This window comes from Diadema setosum, chromosome 5 (genome assembly GCF_964275005.1).
Source record: "Diadema setosum chromosome 5, eeDiaSeto1, whole genome shotgun sequence".
Taxonomy (NCBI): Eukaryota; Metazoa; Echinodermata; class Echinoidea; order Diadematoida; family Diadematidae; genus Diadema; species Diadema setosum.
The window spans coordinates 20,224,585-20,241,474 of record NC_092689.1 but is presented as its reverse complement, the minus strand read 5'-3'; the positions used below and the strand labels follow the sequence as shown (position 1 = coordinate 20,241,474).

General features: G+C 36.8%; 1 protein-coding gene across 1 annotated transcript in view; it reads left to right on the top strand.

Moving 5' to 3' along the window:
• Positions 1-720: 720 nt before the first annotated feature.
• LOC140229192 (uncharacterized) overlaps positions 721-16,890 on the top strand; it is a 93,749-nt gene continuing 77,579 nt past the window's right edge. Inside the window, exon 1 of the mRNA XM_072309459.1 lies at positions 721-1,114. Within this exon, the coding sequence (XP_072165560.1) occupies positions 842-1,114 (273 nt within the window). The 5' untranslated portion in view covers positions 721-841. The remainder of the gene's footprint in view (positions 1,115-16,890) is intronic.

Below are 16,890 nucleotides of genomic sequence, written 5' to 3'. Positions count from 1 at the left end.
GTTAACATTAGTATGTTGGTCCATAAAGCAAGAATGTTTTGTCTTATTTTTTGTTTTGTTTAAATGTTTTTTCTCCTTGGAGCATAAGGCTTGCATAGAAGGGTATTGTAGTGAAATAAAGACTAATCCTTGACAGTTCTCAAATACAGTACATTTTCTGCTTCTTTCTCTCTCTCTCTATTATTCACATTTTCTTCCGGTTCCTGTCCTCCCCAGGTATCCATCTGTGTCAGGAAATCTCGTCTGTCCCAGGATTGCAACTTACCTGGATACCGCCAGAAACTTCTACAGGAAAGAATCTGAAATTTCTATTTTTGGAAATTATTTTTTACAAGAAGAGAAATCATATTATAAAGATCTTTAGTGAGCCAAATACCTCAAAATCCTGTTAGACCTGTGTTTACTGGGTGTTTGTAAATGTCCAGATATTTGTATCTAGTTATGTGTAAATCCAACAAATGTATTCTCTGCAAAAAAAAATATTAAGTCAACAAGTGAAAATAGACAAGTGATTAACAAGAACTGTGATAAATGCCATAGTAGAGTGGCTGAGAAGCTTTTAGGCAGTGCTATTAATGGACAGTTCTGGATTCATCCAAAGTGTGGATAAGTTTCAAGAAGAATTTTCAGAAGAAGAATCACGTGAATGTTCGATTATTTGACTGTGTAATGATTATTTGACTGTCTGATGAATCAAATGAACTGATTACAACGTGGGATCACCAGGAGTCCAAATGCCAGTGATTGGAAAGTAAACCTGAGGATCAACATTTTGTAGCCATCCTCAGCTGTCCTTGGTTGTTCCTAGGCCCACCTCACCCAGGGAACAGACTTGTGGGCTATGCAGCTCACGTTGGAACTACCCGTCGCGAATCGTTACGCGGTGCAACCGACGCTTCACATCATGAGCCGAGAGCCGCCCGCTGGCTGCCGGGGAACGCGACTCATGAAACCGGAAGTGCTCGCTAAGATGCTAAACAGTGCAGCTGGTGGACTGAACAAACTGCTCCTAATAGACTGTCGTTCGTTCATGGAATACAATGCAGATCATATTTCTCAAGCAATCAATATTACTTGCTCCAAGTTGGTAAAAAGGCGACTTCAGCAGAACAAGGTAAGTCTGTACTATTTTAAGACTTTTTAAAAAAAATATTCATGCATATCAGACTAGCAGTCTATGAAGACAAGGAAAGAAATTGTAGGAGAAAATGTGAGAGAAATTGAATGCGAGCTTGGTGTCACACTGCTTGTAGAGGAACTTTTAGTAATCATCTCTCTCCTAGCTTTATTTTGTCTTTAGACCTTATTTCCTGTATGGAATGAAAATGCATTGGAATGTATCGCTATTGAAATGAAAGTCTTTCCAGTCTCCTCCTGTCTATGATGTAATTCATAAAATCAGGGAGGGGATCGAAATAACTCAGGATGGGGAGTTTCCCCATTGCCCACACTCAGTGAAAGTAATTAATCACAGCCAATGGGGGGGGGGGGGGATCAACCCCACACAATCAGCACCACCCATGGCATGTATGGGTAAGTCAAAAAATCAAGGGATTCACTTTATTGGCCCAAATTCGCTCCCTGCAAACTCGCTCTTTGCAAACTCCTTGCCATGCCTTTGATTTGGTAGCACATTGGCATCATTAGTCGATTAGTCATCTCCACTCTCATTGGACTTGCGGAAGTTTCGCAAGATGGGTAGAGTGTTGGAGAATTGCATTAAGTCCTCTTTGTCCAAGGCCCTCAAGTCTGCTGGTCTGCACCCATCCCGAGGCACCCCATAAACTTTTTGAAGTGACACAATCGTCAAGACAGGGGAAAAGGAAGTTGCAAAGTCCTCAACAATTTGGCCAGTCACGGCTTTGCACAACTTTTCTCTTGTTTCCAGCCAGGATTAACCTGTCATAGTTGCAAATGTTAAAGATTACTGGCTTAACATTTCATTTAATTGAAACAAGTGACAAGACGGCTCCAGTAGCCAATCTTGCCTGACAGTTTAAGCAAGCACTACCGGTGACTGAAGTGAGGAAAATTATCAGATCCGTATGCATATTTCTTCTCTACTTAGAGAGAAATCAGTTGACTCAAATTACATCAGAGATATGTGTTTTTCCAGCAAACATAATCTCCTGTGTTCCCTTTGGACTCAGTTGTGACATACTTGAGTCAAAGTTCATATGCTGATATATAATGTGTGTTTCACAGATGTTTATGAATTTTAGACAGTTAAGTCCCTACTGATTTCTGGTGGAGGGTGTTCTAAAGATGTGAGGGGGATTAGGCTGTAGCCAATCTATGAATATAATACCAGATTATGTGTTCAGTGATCACTCCCATTTTTCATTAAATGCCATAATGATGATATCCTTGTACTCGATGTGATGGCAAATGGGTTAAGACATTCAGATATAAATCATCATTAAACTTTTCACCCATACCTCATTCTGTCTATTCCAAGTGATGTTTCAAACAATCTAAAGTTAATTTTCCCGCTAACCATGACTTATTTTACAGTTCCTGTCTTCCAGATAGTACAAGTAGAGTAGTTTTGTAGAGCTGGGAGTGGTCTCCAAACCTTTATATCACATGGAGCACACTGTAATGTAAATCTAGTATCCACATTACAAATATACATAATTCACATAATTTAGTGGAAATAGAATATAAAAAGAGAGTGAGATTGAGGAAGGGGGGGGGGGGAAGAAGGGGTGGAGAGGGGTACAAAAGGGAAGAAAGATCCAGAACAATTTGCAGGTAAAATTGGTAGACAGTTGCGGGTCAAACAACAATAAAGACAATTTGGGAAGGATAAGGAGTCAGAAGAATGACAAACATCGGTGAAATAAAGTGATGGAGGGAGAACAATTTAACTAAGTGGTGTGGTGAGTCAAGCAAGCCTTTGTATGCAGCCTCAAATTAGAAAGGGCAATTAGTTTCAGCAAGAAAGTTGTTCCATGACAGATAGAGTCTAATCAGCTGTGTAGTCCTTTATTGTGAAGAGAACAATAGATGCTACATTGTGAATTAATTGCCTAGTATGGGTCAGTCTGAGAGGGAGATAATAGATGAGCAGTTCTTTAGCTATAACATCAAGATAATAAGATACATAAAGCCTGCATCTAGGCTTGTAAATCCAATATTTTTAGTTATTCCTTTTTAACTTTTTTTTAAACACAAGAAAATACAACATATGAATCATACACTGAAGTCTCAGAACATCATTAATGGATAGAAAATGTTATATGAGAAACAATATTTGCATTGGATTAAAGGTTGTTAAGAAAATACATCATGTGGTGAAAGCAAAATATTATGAATGTTTGAATCAGACTAATTAATCTATCCATATTTTTTTAACCCGTTGAGGACGGACTGACTTTGCTACAACACGCATTTCCCATAGACACCTGCCCGAGTATACTCGGGACTCGTCCTCAACGGGTTAAGGGGGGTGGGGTGGGGAGTTGAGGATTGTTGGACCAGAAAGATGAGGCTACACACAACAGGAACAGTCAGGGGAGGGCTAGGGACACAGAACAAAGAAAACAAAAGGGAAGGGTCGGAGGTCATGGGCAAAGAGCCCAACAGGTAAAGGGATGGGGATGTGGATGTTGGTTAGATTCAATAAAGGGAAACGACTGATTGTTTTGTTATTTGGTAGTATGAGGGCCCGCTCTCATTTAACCAAACCTGCCACCATTTAATTGGAATTGTAATTAAGGGGGACATCACTTTAATTTGACATTGTATCATAGCAATGATTCAGAGATGTGTTACTTTTGCCACTTGATTGGGATGAGGTATCAGATAAACAAGACACATTTTTTTTGTCATCTAGTCATACAAAATGGGACTTACAAAAGGAAGTACGTTCAATTAATGTACAACAAAGCATAGGTATGGGCATTCACAGCTGTTACCAGGGTTACAGAAATTACATGAATGTAGAATAGAAAATGTATTCAACAGTAGCACAGGATTTTCACCTACACAGTGCATTTTGAGCAAGTCCAAGTTGTTGTGTAATGTGTATTTTTTTTTTACCATTTGCACTTCACAAAAGCGTTTCATCTCTTTTAAGTGGAAAAATTTTAATCTTGAGTCGTTGCAATTAATTGATGATCAGTAAAATACCAGAGAAGGAGGGGAGTGTGGTTTCACCACCATACATTGTATAGGCCTAACAGACTATCTCCATGCAACCAGCTAGTAGTGAGATATGTGAATATGAATAGCATTGGTGAGTAAGTTCTCAAGATGGTTTCTTTGGTAGGCAGAGTCAGTACCCTTTGTCAGATGTGACTCAGTCTTTTAACATCTCTGCATGTGCTTATTTAGCAACCTGCTCAAATGTATGAATATTCATTTCTTCTCACCAGTCTTTCTTGCTTATCAGTGTGTGGTGCTCACAAGACTTGCCACAGATACTAGGCCCGTTCACACACAAGGGAAAAAGTGCGATTTAAAAATCGATTTTCTTATCGCGATCAAAATTTCGAAATTTTTTCCAGTGTGGACAGAAAAATCTCACTAATTACCGCAATCCTTATCGCGATCCAACTCGCACTATTAGTGCGATTTGTCAGAATAATCGCGATTATTTTGCCAAGCGTCGTGTGTGTGAGCGCGATCGAGATTCGGAAATCGGTATTTTTAATCCCATCGTTCGTAGCGCGTGCAAAACTCTATTGGGACTGCGGACGGGGTCAGTCTTCGGTCATGCAAGTTTCACGCATGAGCAGTTTGGCCACTGATCGTTCTTTCCTTGCTGCGAAGTGCGATTTTTCCCTGTGTATGAACGATCGAAAAAAAAATCGAAATTTGGATCGCGATTGAAATTTAGATTTTCGTTGTTTGTGAACGGGCCTATTGTGTTGTCCATAAACTGAAGTGAGACAGCATATTTGGCCGAGACTTCATGAATTCCAACGAGGCATTTAAATTACTAATGTCTGGTCTGCAGGGTGAATAATTGCATCATCGACAACTGGAACTTGTGATGCATATGTTTCCTGCTTGTAGGATTGAATCAGCAAAGCTATTTAAGGAGTCAAAATATTGAGTGAATTATAGTACAGAACACTGATTTTACTTATATCAGTTGTTTTATCCCATTATCTTTCTTTCCATGATCTTTTAGTTGACTCTTCAACCAAACCCAAACTGCTGCAGCCATATAGGGACATTGCTACCTCTCTAACCTTTCTTGATAAGATATGCAAATATGCATTTGTCATTATGAATATACATCACCCTACATGTGGATGGTCATATCCAGAGTCACCTGACTGGTTATCATTGCCTGAATACGCTATCATTGAATCACCGCAAAGAATGAAAGTTTCCCACGAGGAGAGTCCCTCATTGATGCCAAGTCCTGACCACAAAGTATGCCGACTATGTCAGGAGAAACAGTGTTGCATTCCCGGCGACTCGTACATGTTTTACTCTGTCAGTTGTTCTCAGATTGTAAATGAGCTGTTGATTTACTGCATTGTAATGTATCCAATCAAAATATGTCATGTGGCCACTTTAGTCTTTAATATACATTATATATATATTATATATGAGATATGAGAAATTGATATGAGAAATTATATATATATATATATTTATATATATAACATGTATATATACTATATGAGTATTTTTTGACATAATTCTGAAATATCAATTTCATGAAAAATGATTGGAATACACATAAAATATTCCCTAGGTCTTTTTGGGAGATACATTCTACTGTATGTGATAACTCATCATGATGATGACAATTATAGGAGGAAAAAGTCTGAAGGGGAGCACCTTGCCTGCATTTTTATTTATCCTGAAGACATATTTTCCATATTGATTTGTATTTTTCACTTTCACTTTAGCTACTGCGAAGTTTAGTTGTTAGGGATTTCTTGATTGAAACTTGACATTGGTGTTAAAACATCACGTCACATAAGCAATTCAAATTATGGTAAATTTCACAATTAAATGTCCTTCTGAGTGAATGATAAAGAGAATTCATGAAACTACTATTTTTTTTTATTGAGCTTTTGAAATAATGTTGCAATTCAGACTTGAGGATTTAGTATTGGCCTAATTTGCAAGATTTTTTTTTTTAAACTACTTAAACTAGTTTTTCTGTAGTTGACATACATGTAGTTTTAAAAAAATGTCTCATGTGCACAAGGTCCAAGAGTCACATGACCCTTTCTAATTGCATATACCCCCCCCCCCCAAAAAAAAGGGTCAAATTTGAGTCCTTAGTAATACCAGAGCAGCCCGCTGTGGAAGCTGTGCATGTTACATCTATCCCCCTAGTTACCAGCATGTCACTTACTGCTGTGAGAGATGCTGTACCAGATTGTTCTGGTTTGAAGCAGTATCGGCTTTGTAATTAAATCGCACTGCGTCGGTTTTTCCCCTCCTTTCTCCACTGAGGTGTTTAGGGAGAGGAGAAATTGCTGTATGGATACCTTCCACTGGCATGGATGATAATGACCAAATTACACCGTGGTTATGTTCAGATGATATATGCCTGGACTACAGGCATTTGTATTAGCTACTCGCTTTCTGCCTCATAGCTACCATACACAATAGATTGCTGGAACGCGTGCAATTTACAGATGATGAATGCGTACATTGTATACATGCCTTCAGTTCCCAGTGTCATCGTGTCAGGCAGATGGATTAGAAATTCTAGGAAAGTTTTAAAAATGAATTGAGAAATGAAAGCATTTACTCTGAAAAGAAAGCAGAGGGATGCTGTATGTCTATTTTTATTTCCATTATATTATAATGGTATCAGCTTCTTTAAAATGTATGATGCATTTTAACCCACTTGTTAATGATCACGATTGGGGTGAGAAAATTTCAGACTTATTTACAAATGTATTTCTTTAAATTGGGACTGTTACACCCCTTCCCTACTGAGGATTACTTGGCTCAAAACTGATCGAACCCGGTTATGTTATACATGTAAGCAGGTCAAGTGTATAAAGTCATATATTACTTTAAGTAAAAAGAGAACACTATATTACATTACAATCATGAACTAAAGGAAAGCCATAGGCCCTTATGATCAAAGCACATACTGTAAAAGTGGACATTTTCACAGTGTTGAAATTTTCGTGCATTTCGCGCAACCAGAAGCTAATGCAAAAATAAAAGCATGCAAATATTTTTGCATGTCATTTGTTCCAGTAGTTGATGTCTTGATTCCGTGCAATTAAAAACAAGCGAAACTCTTTTTGCCCGGTCAAGCGTGAAAAATTAATCGCGCAAAAACATCCACGTTTACAGTAAACTATTTGTGTCTATTGGTGTCAGCTGTTGCTTTCATTGCAACTGTGGAATCTTCAAATATTTTTGGTAACAAGCTAGTTCGTAATTAACTCATGTGCACGTTTATACAAATGACCTTTCTTTTTTTTTCAGTTTTCAAAGCAATATAATGCATAACCTTGCATGGCGTAACAATGAATGGAATTCATGTTCAAACAAAGAATGATGTTGCATAGACCAAGTGACAAGAACAGCTCGTCATTTAGCCCTTTAGGAAGCATTTATCTCACTGTTTTGTGCCGGATGCATAACAAACCTTTTCTATTAATATTTCCAAATATTAGGCTTAAATGAATACTTTGTTGCTGCAGTGTGGATGTGCTATATTTTAAACAATTACCATTCATAAGGATTAGTACAAATCATTACGTCACAGATGCTATCTCGGTGAATTAAGAAACTAATCTGCATGTAATAGTATAAATGATCTTTTTTCTGCTCATGAGCAAATTGAAACTACAAACTGGCTTATTGTGCACTGTCTCAGAGATTAAAGGACAAGTTCACCTTCATGTACATGTGGATTGAGTGAATGCAACAATATTAGTAGAACACATCAGTGAAAATTTGGGGAAAATCGGACAATCCTTCAAAAGTTATGAATTTTTAAAGCATCTGCGCAGTCACTGCTGGATGAGAAGACTACTACAGTGTATGATGTCACATGCGTACAACAATATAAGGAAAATAAAAAGAGAATTTCACAAAACTTTACTTTTTGAATAAAGTGCACATTTCTTCGACTTGTCACTGACGTATGTTAAGGGTAATATTATTCCCCCTGCCTTCTGAAAGAGAGAAGATGAGTATTCTTTTATTATACGAGAAAAGTGAAAATATGTTGATTTTTCTTTATTCTTTCTTTATATCGTTGTACACATGTGACATCACAAGCTATAGTAGTCTTCTCATCCAGCCGTGACTGGGCAGAAACTTCAAGAATTCATAACTGTTGAACGGATGGTCCGATTTTCCTCAAACTCTCACTGATGTGTTCTACTAATATTGCGGCATTCACTCAACCCACATGTCTATGAAGGTGAACTTGTCCTTTAAAGCCCCAAATCCAAAATATGTAAAATACTGGAAAGTGTGTTGCCATGGTAACAGTGCACTATAATCCCAAATTAAGAAAGAAAGCCTTTGCAGATCTAAATTCTTCTCCAATTTTAAATGATTCAGTAAAAAATTTGGCACACGTGGTGATTGTAATGTAAAATTTTGCATACACATTTTTCAAATGGAGCAGAAGATTTGTTGCTATGGTAACAGCACATCATGGCCAAAAATCAGGAAAAAGGAAATACAATTTATCCAGTTTAGAAGAGATTAAAAAAAAATTGGCACACATGTGACTTTATGTTCTATGTACTGACACAAGAGCGGGAAATGTGTTGCGATGGTATACGTTATGGCCCTTAAATTAGCAATAAATCTTGCACAGTGAGTTGATCTTAAATGTTATTCAAATTCATATTTAGTTGAAAAAATACAGGTGTGAAAGGTGTGTGTTCAAATCACTGTCAGTGATAGTTGTAGTTTTTCATGGAGGAATTATCAGTTCCGGTATCATGAAATCTGGATGAATGTTCATCCAATGAGGTTGCTTGTAAATATGCAGGGCACAACATTAGTGGTGGCCCAGTGGCCTCGAGCCACTAAAAATTGATGTTGGGCCACCAAAATGTAAAAAAGGTCATCTTTTGGTGGGCCTGATCTGGCAATTAGAAATTAAAAAAAATAGAAAAAATGAGATTTCATATTTTCTTTCATTTCGGGCCACCAATTTCAAATTCGGAGATTTTAGTGGCCTGAATTTGTTTGGTGTGAAAATGTCAGACAAAAAATGTCATAGGTAAAAATGTCAGAAGTAAAAATGTTAAAGGAAAAAATGGTGGAGGTAGAAATGTCAGTTCAGTCACAGTTCAAATATACTATCAAATCAACAATTGAAAAACGTGTGAAAATTCTAACTCTGACATTTTTACCCCTGACATTTTTGCCTCTGACATTTTTATCTGGCACCCCTGAGCAGGCCACTGGAGAAAAATGCTAATGTTGAGCCCTGATATCATGATATGCCCATTATACTTTTTCTTTTGAACTTTGTTTACTTATGTGTTATCAACTTTTAAAAGTCTAATGGATAATTCTTACAGAGGTATGCAAAATAGGAAGATCAACAGACTCTGTTGCATACTGCTACTATTTTACATTGATTGTGTGGACAACTTGGAAGAGAATAGATTTTTGGATTTCCAGTTCATTTTATCAAAAGATGTGTTATGTGTGCAATTGTGTACTAACATGTGTCGGTACAGTAGTCCATGGAGTAGTTAAAGAAACAAAACAAACCCAAATCAACATTGCTCACAAATCAACTGGAAATGTACATTTTGTATGTTGTGTAGTACATGATGTTTATTGGTAGATGCCAAGTAAAACTATTGACCACATAAAAAAAAAAATGATAATAAAATGCCTGTGAGGAAGGCTAATCTTATCTTGCCACTGTGTGTAACACACAGAACCATTATGCAAGGGGTGTTTGCTAGTGTATTATTTGTCAGGGATCCAGATGCTACTCTGTGCATTTATACACACACTGGCATCTGCACATTGCCTACCACTGCATACACACTCGCTCAGGGAGCTCAGCACTGTACAATACATATTTGGCTGATGACTCATCAGTGGTGAAGGAAATTTGTAGGTCATTCTCTCCAGCCTGGTGTAGTTTCATATTTCAGACCCCATGTCGCTGATTGAAATCTCATGAGCCAGAGCTCCACTTGCCAACAGCAAGGTGCAGATGTTGTATGATGCAACACATGGTACAGGTCAGCCTGGACATTTCCAGTATTCACTGTTGTGCATGCTTTTCTTCTCTATTTCTTTTCCTTCATTATGTAGCACATCAGTTATTGAAATTGTTGAAATACAAGTATTCAGATTGTGTGTGTTACTGACAGCAGACTTGTTGTACATGTTACTGTCGTAGTCTTTGGTTGTTTTCACCATATGGCCTTTTGGCTTTTCAACGTGGAAAGCAGGATGATAATTGTGAGTGAAACTCCCACATTTGCCGCATATGCCCCATGCAGAGCTCTTTTAGATTGTTTGTCTCTAGCTTTTCCCTCGTGGTAAAATGTTGGACTGGGATGAAATTTTCACCAAGTTGTGATGGTATTTCTTCCTGGTGGATGACTCATAACACTAGGCACCTAAACATTTGTTTTCCTAAATGTATGTTCTATGTGTGATACCAATTTATTTCTTTCCAAATATACAGTAGGCCTACATGCTCAGTGACACAGGCAGATATACATGCATTGTATATATCTATATCTGTTTATATATGTATAGGCCTATATAGATCCCTATTTATACAAAAATTACTTTTTATATGCATATGCATGTATTATAGGCATTTTATGCATGTAGGTAATATAAGCCTAGAGGTAGGCCCTGCATGTGTACATAGGCCTTTAGGCCTGTGTATGTAGGCATGTACGTTGTTATATAGTGTGCCTACTCTTTCCTGATGTTTCTAGAATTTAGTCATTGCCTTCTTTTCCACACATATGCAGATTTAAAATGTACAGATTTTTAAAAACATTTTTTCTGTTTTTTCAGAGATCAAGAATTCTGCAGTGATCAGTAGGCCTACAGGCTACACAAAATATGACTTCAGCAGATTAACGAAACATTGCACATGCTGTGACTGTGTGACATTTTGGTGAATTTTTTTCATGCCATATGTGGTGTGATTACATAAAATCATTGAATATAACTATTCATAAGTGCATTGTATTATCATTCAGAGGTCCCTTTTATCAGGCATGTTGATTTCGTCATTTTGCCATCTAAATCATGCAGTGTACCTGTCCTATACATTTTTTATATATTTATTTTGTGCCACATGCAAATAATATTTTGTTAATGATAACTGAAAATGAAATAAACTTGAATCAACTAAAGTTTACTCCACTGTATGCATCAAATTTTGTTCTGAAATAATAGTTTTTCTTATATGTAGTGCTGTTGATGCATATCATCAAGTTATTGCTCTCTCCCAACATATTTATTTAATCGTATATCCTGGGAAAATACATACCCAGTCTCTCGAAGATAAAAAAGCCCATAGGGAGTCATAGACATCATGGGTATGAGAATTCAAAAGATGTATACTGCACCATCTATTTGATCAAAAATAAATGTGAAAAATGATTATAGTATGAAATGACCTATGTGCATTTCTAGATGCTTTTGTGGCTACAAATTGTGTACGTATAGGCCTACTGATGGCTAGTTCTGAAAAGTCATTGGTAAGAGTGTTGTTGATTGCCTTCTGTGAAATAAAGTACAGTGAATACTGAACTCAGAAACACTCACACACATGGACATACACACACACACACACACACACACACACATACACACGCAAACCACATCAATGATATAAATCCCTGAGTCATTAAGAGTCATTAAGGATCTTGTTGATGTGAGATTATACTTGACGATTTCAGATCATTTGTCGTGACTTGTGATTCATTGTTATCAGAAGGAGTTTGTCTCTTACCTTACTCTTGAACTCTGCGGCTAGTCTATTGTCTTGAACTGACCTCACAGAAAAGTCATTCTAACTTAGACCCCACAGGGATAAAAATTGTGAATCATATGTCAACAATCATAAACATACATCATGATCAAGTGGTTGTCAGGGAATTTCCATGTCATAACTGCTTGATACTACCAGGATTCACTGGTAAGGGATTATGATGAACACAAGGTCAGATATTCATGCAGTCATGTCTATTGTCATATGGTATATGAAGGATAATAATGGTAGTGTCATTCCATTCCTCACAGTATAATGTGATAGAATTATAGATTTTTTTTTAATAAAAAAGTTGTCAAAATGAATGGAAGATGCATCCATGCAAAGATATTTCAAGGTAATTTTGACGTATGAAGTCCGGAAATAACATTTCAAAAAACATAAGGACATCAGCTGAATTTTGAATGTGACTACGATGGCATTCTTTGTATTGTTCTATCTCTTTTTTGTATGCAAAATTAACAAAACTGTTAACAAAAGTTAAAATACTAAATAGTTTCACTATTAATTATTTGGCTTTGGCATGGATGTATAGCCACTATCAAGTCACTGCGCGTAATTATGTTTGTCGAGTTTTTGATGGCTGTGTATATTCTACTTTTCTCTATTCTTTACACAGACTTCAACTTCCATTTACATGATATGATAATTCTCAGTATCTTGCCACACCACCTTGCATTGGGGGTGAGTTTGAAGCTGTCTGTCAAGCCATGTCAATCAGCCCGACAGCCCAGTGCCAAGCTGGCAGTGCAACTGTCGCTCTTGGAGCTGATTCAGGTCTGATGTCATGCTGACATCATCCAAACTGAAAACAGTCTCCGCTCGTCTGTAGAGGCTCGTAAAAATTGAAAAATCCTCTTTTTGTTTCATTTTGCTTTCTGATACGTAGTCCTAATCATGTTGTGATTATTGTTGTCTTTGTGATATTTCTTAATGAATTAAATTTCAGGGAATGCTGATAATTGTGAAACTCATGCAAGGTGCAAGTTCAATTTCTTATGAAGTGGGTGCATGAATCCTTTCCGTCAATCATATTGAGAAATTTTTTTCTTTCTTCAAAGTCCTCAAATCTGTGGAAGGACTAAACATGAAAGGCAAAGTAAACTTGCACATGTTCAAAATATATTTGTAGAATAAATTTATTTTTCAAGATCAAGATGTAAACGTAGCATTCATCCATAATAGATTAACATGGGTCTGATAAGTGTTATCTTCCATGTTCATCTGCCAGAATAGTTTCATGCTTTGAAAGTGACTATTTTTAAAATTTGGCACATAATTATTTCCTGTGGTAGTAGTGTCTGCTATGCATGGTCAAAAGATTTGTAACATTGGGCAGAACTGATTTACAATCTCTTGGTGGTATTAATCTTCCTTTAATCTCAACTAATCCCTGCAGGATGTGATGGATGCTGATTTAGCTTATCCCAGACCAATGGTCAGTGATGATCTCTGTTAAATGACAAAGATGTTTAAAACAATCAGCCCTGCAGTTCAAGTAAATGTATTTGTCACTATGCCATCTTTGAAACTTAGCTATTCCTTTTCCACACTGGACCACAGTAGGGTTTTTCTTTCTGTTTCTCTAAATTTCTTTTTATTTATCTTGGAGTCTTGTACCATGCCTGCTTTAATTGCCACAAAGTGTGTCATTTTTCTTGCCATTTATAAAATTTGTGGCAAATCATAATGGATAGTCCATAGTTTTTCTAGATACAGGCATGTAAATGGTAAATAAAAGAGAAAAAGAAAATGTATCCTAATGAATCTATATTGTTATTTTTCTTTTTACACTTATATTAATACTTGTTAATCTCCCTCAAAAAAGGGGTTAACAAGCATTATCATCATACTGACATATGCAATATTGTAGTATTTTGGATATTAATTATTTTGTTTTTCTCTTTTTATTTTCACTTCTGTTAGTTTCTGTGCATGTTGTAGAATCATTTTTTCAATGGCACGTACACTTAGTGTGTGTAGAATGCTGCATTCAGCTGTAGCTTTCTTAATTGAGTGAAAATGATAACAAGGTGTTTCAATGATCAAGTATCTGCCTTGTAATTATGAAGGAATGACTATCATACACTAGAATTGTACTGTAATTGCAGATTTAATTTTTGTACAAGCTGATTATAATTGAAATGAAATTGCCATATTGTTCTAAGAACAATAACCACTGGGCTTATAGTCTGCAATTCAGACTGTTATAATTAATTCCAGCAGCCAGGGATATAGGCTGAAGTTGTAGATAAGGTGAATTCTCTGGATTGTAACAAGCACACAGAGCAATTCATGGTATCCGATAACATCAAACCCATATAATTTCTATAAAGTTGCTTTGATGTATTGTAGCCCATTGGGAGGTTACAATGACACAGGATTGTCTTGTAGGTTTTATTATAGCAGGATCTATATGGCCAACCGAGGCATATCGTTTTCTTTTCATTTATTAGTATTATAAGAGTTGTAAAAATTTCTTGTAAACAAGTTGATATGCACATGCACATGATATACACAATACAGAGTGTACTTCAGATGAACTTTGTTTTGAAATATCTGCCCATTTTTGTTTGGTGCATTGCTATATTCCTACATGTTAGAAGAGGGAGAAAATACAAATTGAAAGAGAAAAACCCTGCATCACATTCAAGATTTGTTCAGTCTTCTTTTCACTTCACTTATCTTGGCTATTCTTCTGCAAAGTTCAAAGTGAATTAAATCAAACAATGCCAAGTCACGCATAGCTGCAGGTTGATCAACCCTTACAACAACAACAACTGGAGTTTCAAAATGATTATACCGACCTAGCCAATAAGATGCCATAGCAGCCATGGACTTTGATTTGGTGTAATTCCCCAAAATAGTCACCTGGTAATATTTAGTGCACTATGTGTGTAGACTGCTGAATAATAATAATAATAAAAAAATCTTTCCTTTTGTGACATTTAAGATATTTTCAGTGTTATCTATTACCTTGATCAGGAACATTGAAATGAATAGGTGGAATATGGTAAAAGAATATGAGAATTACCTAAAGATACTTCTGACTTGGTTTCTCTCAATTATTTTCTGCACAAATCTGCATGATCCCCTATTCTCTTACATAGCCATTCTTTTCAGAATGAATCAAACTACTGGTGGATAAAATATGAACATAGTGTGTATGGGAATGATGCATTGTCATCATTTGCAACTATCTCCTTGTATCTCGAAGTGCTTCGCTCTATCTATCAATCCTTCTTTCCTTCTTTCTTTCCATTCCTTTCTTCTTTCAATCTTCTGTCTTGGCATAAATGATGGATGAATCGTGATCTGCTGGCCACAAACCTGTCCAAACTTGTCCGATCTGAAGGAACTGAAGGACTTCTCACCCCCGTCTCTGTCTCTATCCCTCTTTATTGGCTACAGTAGGAGGCAGTGAGATGATTCATACAAAATAGTTTCTGGGATTTTGTTAGTGACTGAATTTGTGGTGATTGCCCAAGAATTGTTGTGACTTTTATCACTCCACATTGTAGGGCATTTGTCTACTTCTCTCTGCAAATGGGCTTTCATTTCAGGTGTAATTGAGTTAGTTTTGACCATGATGGGTGTAGAGATGTTATACCTTAGCCTGTAAGGTTAGTATCTGTGAGAATCTGATCACTATTGATTGCAGGATTTGAGTGATTCAGATGTGTGAGATCTCTGAGGGGTAAACCAATCACATTGTCCGAAAAAAAAAAATAGACTTGAGGGGCAAACTCTCTTCTCTGGCTCCTCTTTCATCCAAGACAAAATGATTTTCCAACCTAGTGTGTGTGTCTTTGCATTAAATGCCAACAGATGTTGTAACAATTATAGATACAATTTCCCCCTGTGCTTTTATTATTAAATTCTCTTCTAACCCACATACCTTTAATAGTAAACAAGAAGATGGTCAGTAACTTCAATTAGTTCCAAGAGAGGTAAACCACTTGTTTACTGGAGTCAATGTGTATTTCAAGTCCATTATTTACTTACATGTAGGCACTGAACATTGTGCCCTTTGCCCACAGTGTGGTCAGTCTGTTTGCAATAAATGATGAGTATGGTTTGACACATGATGGTGAGTAAGACCCCGGGGTATAGTGAGTCATCAAGGTGTTGGTCGGTCATGACTTAAATGTCAAAAGATAAGAAAATGTGCATTTATGTCTGATTTTCTTTCCTTCTTTCTTGCTCTCATTATGAACCTCAACAACACTTTTGAAAAGGTGAATCATGAGCCATGAACCATTGAACTGTTCCTGAAGTTCTAGAAGACTAGTGGTTTTAACAGGAGTGGACATGTGTACATGACATGCAAATCAAGAGCTGTCTATCAGTAGGCCCTACATGAGAATGTTCAAGGTCAGTTGGGTTGCGGTGGGGTGATATCAGTTGTCTTGAGCAGAAACTAACTCATGATATTGCAGCTGATCAGCTGTTGCGACTCATTTTGGCAAACATTATTTGTGTGCTCATTCTCATAAATGTTGGTGGCTTAAATGAGTTCAAAAATGCCTATGAGTTTAAACAGGAATTAAAGAAATGAATACCCCCCTTTTGCCATTGTTAGTCATATGGCCGACATGCACTTGTTAATTTAGAGTTTGAAGCCATAAACTGATATTTGACTCTTTAACCCAGCTTCATAGGCCATTTGGTCACCACTTTGCCATAAGCTATGGGGCATTTTTGTGCTCTGATTCTCATAACCCAGGATTCAAGCGTAAGAGAAAAGTGCAGCAACATTTTTAAAACCACACAAAAGCTGTCCTACAGGAGACTACAATGTACGTTGTTGTTTTTCCACCTTGGGTAATTTTGATTCATCTTTCTTACTGTAAAATAATTCGAAACATAGGTCGCAATAATTTGCAAAGAGCTGATCTGAACCTTTACACGATTATATGCTTACTACTTCCAAAGAC